The 7,417-nt window shown below is 38.3% G+C and overlaps 1 protein-coding gene across 3 annotated transcripts in view; it reads right to left on the bottom strand.

Annotated features, from left to right (window-relative positions):
- Window positions 1-469: 469 nt before the first annotated feature.
- The window catches only part of syt6a (synaptotagmin VIa), an 83,937-nt gene continuing 76,989 nt past the window's right edge, over window positions 470-7,417 (bottom strand). For all 3 annotated transcript variants that reach the window (XM_007570769.2, XM_007570768.2, XM_007570770.2), the window contains 4 exons: window positions 4,551-4,671; window positions 3,456-3,627; window positions 2,089-2,239; window positions 470-1,029 (listed from right to left, as the gene is read on the bottom strand). In XM_007570769.2, the coding sequence (XP_007570831.1) occupies window positions 958-1,029; window positions 2,089-2,239; window positions 3,456-3,627; window positions 4,551-4,671 (516 nt within the window). In that variant the 3' untranslated portion in view covers window positions 470-957. The remainder of the gene's footprint in view (window positions 1,030-2,088; window positions 2,240-3,455; window positions 3,628-4,550; window positions 4,672-7,417) is intronic.

The raw sequence follows: 7,417 nt of genomic DNA, 5'->3' as shown, positions 1-7,417 counted from the left end.
AAAGTGTGCTTGAAAAGTCCCTGTTGATGGAGATATTTGCACCTCCCTTCATTAACAGCTTCACTTGTTTTTACACAAAGCGTTATAATAGTTGTTATTTTTGACAGTGTCAGACTCCTGTGCCTTCGTGACATTGTGAAGTTTGTAGGTTCCCTGAACTTTTGAACTGCAGTGGAAACCAGGTTGCTCAACGCTGAATTCCTGTTGCCTTATTTCGTCTTTCTTTTCAGATTTTGAAAGCTACACCGAACAGATACTTGAGGTTTCAGCCTCACCCTTCCTCTCATAAATTAAACAGACATCTTAAGCTATAATGAAATAGTATTTTAAACTAAATACATTTATAGCTAATTATATATATAAATAATTTAAAAAAGGAATACTATATGTTAATTCAGGACTGTAAAAATAAATGTGAGTGAGCCATAGACTTCTAAAACAGCTTGTTTTTAAGATCATCTCTTTTTTCCCCTTCCTTGGCAACATGTGCTCAGCTTCCCTTTGTGAAACATCCGCTGCTTTCATGGAGTGATATCCGACAGGGCTTTTTCCATCAAAGAGACCCCATGGCTCATAGTTAAAACCTCTGTTTTTCCAGGTCCTTTGTGATGCCAACAAGCTCGATTTACCTAAGCTTGGACAAATCAACAATCAATGTCTGCAGACAGGATTTCCAGCCAGTCTCCTAGAAAACAATGCTAGCTTCAGGCCATCACACCAGCCACGCTTAGAAAAGCCTGAGCTTCTCTTAGCTGACAGACAGAAAGTCCTAGTTCAGTACTTGGGAGTGCTCTGGGACTAGATTTGAGGAAGTGGAGGGACTGGGAGTGAGAGATAGAGAGAGAGGGAGAAGGGAAAGACGGTGGGATTGTGTTTCTCCTCAAGCACACAGACAGGAAGTGGATCAAGAGGAGGGAGGAAACCTCTTCTGGGCCGCTGGGTCGCAGGTAGCTCATCTCAGGGACTAGCAGGGGGCCTCGGTGAGGGGCAGGAGCCCTGGCTGTCAAAGCTGGCAGTTCTCGCCTTCCACTGTGGGACACACAAAACACAAGACAGATATTCATTCGGCACAGGCACTTCTGTTACAGAGCAGAGAGGTGCTTCAAGGATAAAATATGCTGTGAAAAAATAAAATAAAACTATATTTTTATCTAAAATCAAGGAACTTTGTCTTCATTATTTAAAGCACAGTATGGTAGTAACCAGTTACCTTTACTCTGTTACATTTGCTTGAGCAACTTTTTGAAAAAAGCTACTTTTATCCCTAATTTACACTACATGAGGCTCCACTGTGCTACGGTAAATACGCACCCAATATAGTCAAAGAGAGCATTTACATTGAGTCCACACGGCGTCGCACTTCTGCAGAACTGATTCTGTTTTGACCCGACACCAGAGTAAATCTTCAAAGATCACACTGCTCCCAACAGGAAGGTGCATGAGCACAGCATTCATATTTTCAAAATAATTCACCAAGACACATGACATTTGCTTAAAACATTAGCTATATGAATGAAGATCTGGGCATTTTTATAGTACTTTTAGCATGCAACAGTTATGCTATTGCAAATACATAAAACGCATCAAGTCAAGTTTCTGCTAAAGTCCAAGCTGGAGCACCAGTCAAGGCAAATGAAGTGGGAGAGCAAAGGAGGGAAATTTATTAAAATGGGAAATTAAGAACTAGAGTATTTTACGACACCACTCATCATTTTTACCACTTGCTTTATCGTGCAAGCTCTCATTTCGCACGCATGCTTCGTGAAGCATTTCTGCCGTTCGAAGCAAAATGGAGAAGAGACCCAAGTAGTACAAACTGAGCTGCTGTGGAGCGGCTACAGTTCACCTGTGAATTGCGGAGCGGAGTTGGATGCAGTATAAATTAGGGGTTAGGAACAGCTTTACTACAGAGAAACTTATATTTTTGATTTATTAAGAAAATAACTGATGACATGACATGTACAAATACTCAACCCAGCTTTTGGCTTGAGATGATCCAGATGGTGGAGATTTGTCCATCAATGGGCGCTTGATCTGACAAGTGGGAAGCTCCACATCTTCCATGAGGAGCCCTAAAATCTTACTCACCTCCTTCTCAGATTTCTTGGACTCCAGGAGGGGATGCCAGTGTGCAATAGGCTTCCGTGGATAAGCCAGCATTTCATTCCAGTGGTCCCTGCCAAGTCCCTCAGCATGGCTTCCAACCCTCATCACACCAATGATCTCATTATGACCCACCCTGCAGAGGCACAAGCACGTAGTACTATGAATAAATCTGATTTAACTCGATGCAACATCTCATACATGCCATTTTTCATAATTGCGTGAGGACCATTTTGTAATCAAAGGAGACAGAATTCTGATTGCCCATCCCCTTTCAACTGATGCAGCTGGTTGTCTCTGTGACATTTACATGGACTTGATCCGAAGGCATTACAGCTGATGTTTGTTAACAATTTAGCAAACTGTGGATAAATTTAGACTTTCTTTTAATCTAAAACTCCTTATATTATTAAGACAACCTGATTAGGTCCCATTAGGATTGCAGGCTGTAAATAAAGCATGAAGGGCTAGGAATCTAATTCTGCAGGTATCCTCTCCTTTTAACAACAAAAGGAACAGGACAAGAAAAATACCCACAATTTGACCTTTAACATGCATGTTCTCATTCTGTCAGCTGTCTGCACTGCAGCCGTTCCTTTCACATTGCTTGGACAGTCACATTCTATAAACACAAAGCACCGTATTGCACTGCTTTTGCGCTTATCTTTATCTAAAGAATATCATTTCAGTGTTTGCTACAGCAAATTGTAATTACCTACCCAGCAGATTCTTATAATTACATCTACGTAGTGTGCCGAGCCCAATTTGTCTAGACTGTTGTGATGCATTTACTCTGTGTGATGTTTCTTTCTGCATGACAGGCAGTGCAGCGAGAAAGAATTGCCTCTTAAAGATTTTCTATTTTTATTTCCAACCTAAATGTTTCAGATTAGCACGCACATTTTATATCAGATAAAGATAGACTGCATAATTTTGCAAATGATTTATCGCTGGTTGCAGCATTAACTACCATCAACCATCTGTGATAACTGGGAATTTGTTTTTTTCATCCATGTGAAGGAGTTTTGGTTTCTTCTCCCTCAGAATTGATTTAATTGAAAGCCACTCGAGGATCTACGAACATAAACAGGAGAGCTCACTCGGATTTAAGTCCAGACTTTGACTAGGCTGATTTTAAAGACTGGAAAGTGTATTTTTACATAGGGCCAGATTGGTCGCAAACTGGATAGTTTTTGTGAAAATGAAATCAGAATTTATAACTGTGTTTTGTATTTATTCAGGTTATATTTGTCCAATATTAACTTTTTGTGCAAGAGGCAACTATTGAATCTCTTAATTCTAAATCCTCAATTAAAAATAAGACTAATGACTTGAGCTCTACTCAAACGTACAAATCATAATCCATCACAGAGATGTGCAGGCTGACGTGGTCCATGCTGTCTGGAGGGATGTCGAAGATGATGGCCTCGTTGTAGGTGGGATTCAGGGTGTTCTTCTTAATGCTCGTCTTCTTCTTTTTCAAACGTCTGCCGTCACAAATGAGCGATACTTTGACATAGGGATCTAATAATAAGAAGAAAAGAAAATAAGAAAATGAAACTCATCACGTTTGTACATCCTCCTACTTATTGAACTCATTTTCCCTCCAGTAGAGCAGTACCAATCTGAGAGCATTGTTTAAAAAGATAAAGCTTCAATGTTTGCTGTCAACAAAGACGCAGCCCTTCCGGATTTCATAAACTAGTGCGTGAGTGTTTCTACTCAAACAGGAAGGCAGTGCTGGAGGACCTGGCATCAGTAACGTGCATAAAAGTGACTCATCACCGTGCGTAAACAAAATGGATATGAGAGCCAAAGATAACTTCCAAATAGCATCACTGAGAAAGCTTCCTGAATGCTGATCTCCTTCTTCATTTTGAGTGATAAATCACTGCAAGCCGCCCGTCAAGCCAAGTCTTAGTCATCTGTAAGCTGCTCTGGATCCATAAACAGTTGGATATGCTGGAAGGCACAATACAATAGATTTGGGTTTACAATGCACAGACTGAAATAATGGCAGACAGCAAAAGCTCTGACCACTCGGGGAATTAAAACTGAGTCACATCAAAAGCTGTGAAATGTCATTAAATGTGTGAGAGAAAAAGTACCACATTCATCCTGAATAACACCTGAACTCTGGCATTTAAAGCATAATAAATGTCACATTTTACAAGCGATACCCCAATCGAAGGGGAAGGTTTAATAGAGAAGTAGGATGGCACTCTATTAAAACAACAGATTGTCTGCAACTATTTGCTGACAAATTCTCAATCTTACAGGTGCGGGGTATTAATAACTGCTGAAATAATCAGAATTCACCCATGCAGAGTATCTTCCACGGTTTCTTCATTCTCCCTGACATGCCTACAAATGGGTATACAGAGGAGGACCATTCTTTTTGACTCGCTGTCACTGTAAGTGAATCACACAAAGAGAACACGACTCACCAGAGTACCCAGTGATGTCCATGGCCTTGAGGTTCCTGCACTTGATGACGGTTAGTGTGAGTCTGCCAGCGGTGGGCAGGTAGCAGAGTGAGAACATGATCTCCCCAAGGTCAACGCTTTCCTGTCAGAACACAAACAGAAAGGAGGGGAAAAAACTGTTTTACTTTCAGCCCTCAAGTTTTCTACACACTGCGTGGATTTGACATACAAGATATTTGAAGACTTCTTTTATATACTGGATTTTACAGATTTTACAGCAGCTTTCACCAAAATTTTAACTCTTCATTTAATACATTACTTTCAGGATTTACATTACCCTAAAAACTCTGCATACCCCTATACTTTATTTATTCATTTTTGCTTTAACTTACTTTTTGGGTCAAAACACTTAAAAGTGTGGAGTGTAATTGTATATAGTCCCCATTTTCTGACACATCTAATTGAAATCCAGCTCAATTAATTGTCTTCAGAATAACAATTTGAATGCACTTCTTTGCAATTTAAATTTTCTATAGATTCAAGTTCAAGCTTATCTTTTTATTTTTTTAACAGGACAGTACATAATAAATAACATTTACATTTAAATACACAAATCTATGGACAGGTGGCTAATTTCCATCTTTATTCCTATTGTCAAGTTGATTTAAAACATAATAAATGCACGAACAAAAACCACAAAATAACACCATGGAGTTTTTTCAGATGCTTTTTGAATAAAATTAAAAGTGAAATGTCCCTTATGTCCTTATGCAGCTGTTCTGTGAGTTTTGTGAATAAACAGCATAATGAAAACCAAGGATTACATCAAAGCTCTCCGTAAATTGGAAGGAAAAACAGAAAGAAAAACACTACTTTTGGAGAAACATACACACTTGCAGACTGCCACAATCCATTCACAGCAAACATGTGAAACACAGAGCTTTGGTCATAAAAATGTAACTTTGGAGCTACATGCATGTGGAATAAAACTAGAAAACAGTAGAAACAGAGAAATTGGTCAGACTTCATGGGAAAATGGGCCGTTCTAATGTTTATTAGAAAGACCCAGTCGAAGTCCAGTCCTAATGCTAACAGAAAATCTTTGGCAAAAGTTTAAAATGAGTTTTCAGAGATTTTCTCTATTTAGTCTGACTGAGTTTGAATTATTTAGCAAAAAAAATTTAAAAAAGAGGGCAAAAAGAAAAAAAAATCAGTTTTTTATTTAAGGATTACTGCTAAATGTTTTTTTATTCTACATTTCTGTTTTAGTCTACATATCTAAATAAAACAATAAACATATATATATACTTTACATTTTCTTGCAATATATGGCATAATTGCTGGTTTTGTTTTAGATAAAAGCAATTAGATGATTAGCTAAAAGGCATTTCTAGTCATACTGACTAGTGAATAAACACTGGGCACAGCAGATTTGTTGCTATGTTTTAGCTGTGATGAGGGCTGAGGCAGGAGCATGGTGAGTAAATGATTTTCATAACGACTCAGAAATCAGGACCAGACTGGAAATTGCAACAGTAGCCAGCAGACTACAGATGAGCTGACGATGAAGTACCTGAACCAAAGAGTATTTATAATGGGCAGTTTGATTACTGAATGCTGCCCAGGTGAGTAAGTGAACAAACGAGGAACAGCTGTGAAAGAATTTAGCTGAAATTCCTAGGGATCATGGCGTTTCTATGCATTTGAAACTCATGAATGAATTTGAAGAATTAGCATGGAGACTGCAACACACACACAGCTCAGATAAGTTTTATTGGCTACATGGAATATGCTTGATGCACATCAATGCTGCTAAATTATGCACACCCCTTCATTTTGAAGATGCCAGCTGCTTGAAAATAGATAATGTCATGTGGTTTCCTAGGATTAAACTGTGTAATGTATGCAACAAAATTCAAAATGAAACTGAAACATGTATGAAAAACATCATCATTGTCAGATTTTTCATGGACACATCTCATCAAAAACACCAACAGGTATCAACAAATCAAAATTGAAGTGCCTCAACCAGTATTAAGCCTTTTCTCACAATAAGTTGCAATGAAGAAAAACAAAACAAGTTTGTCATAATCAGTCAGTTTACTGCCTGCTTTGTGTGTCGCATGCTGCTGTTCATGGCAAGATGTCTCCATGAAAAATTATGTAATTATTAGAGATGACTCCAAATGCAAACTCATTTGTGTAAATTCTCAAAGATGATATAATAAGAAAACATGAAACATGAAAATTGAAAAAGATTATTATTGATTTTGTATTCAAGAGTCTAACATCAATCTGATTTCCCCTAAAATCTAAATTGTTTTACATAGCAAAAATGTGGGAGTTGTCAGGTTTGACTCATTGAGCAGGAAATTAAGATTTTTGTTCCCTAATTTATTTTGATTCATTAACTCAGATGAATATTTTTTATGTGCAGTGTTAACGTTCCTATAGAGCACATGTGTCAAACTCAAGGCCCACGGGCCACATGTGGCCCGCCATGTCATTTTATGTGGCCCCCGCAGCATTTTATAGGCCGACATTGACTTACAATAGGTTTGAGCACGAATTGACTACAAACTACATCTCCCACAATGCATTCCGATTGTTACCAGCTAACATTACGGCTTCTCGCCACTAGAGAGCAGCAGAGTCACCTCAAGCTGCTTATTGATTTTCCCAGCGAATAAAACTGAGACATCAACGAGCTAACATCAAAACGTCCAAGAAAAGAAAAATCAATTTACAAGTAAGACTGAATGAAGATTTGTGAGTTGGTGTCAGGGCAGCAGGTCGCGCTAGACGTTATCTTTACCGACAACAAAAAAAAAAAAAAAAATCAGTCTTGTACTATTTTTATCCATGAAATTACAATCATATTAACATCG

The sequence above is a fragment of the Poecilia formosa genome, unplaced genomic scaffold (genome assembly GCF_000485575.1).
Source record: "Poecilia formosa unplaced genomic scaffold, Poecilia_formosa-5.1.2 Scaffold268, whole genome shotgun sequence".
NCBI classification, from domain to species: domain Eukaryota; kingdom Metazoa; phylum Chordata; class Actinopteri; order Cyprinodontiformes; family Poeciliidae; genus Poecilia; species Poecilia formosa.
The sequence above is the reverse complement of the archived record's forward strand: the minus strand, read 5'-3'. Positions and strand labels throughout refer to the sequence as shown.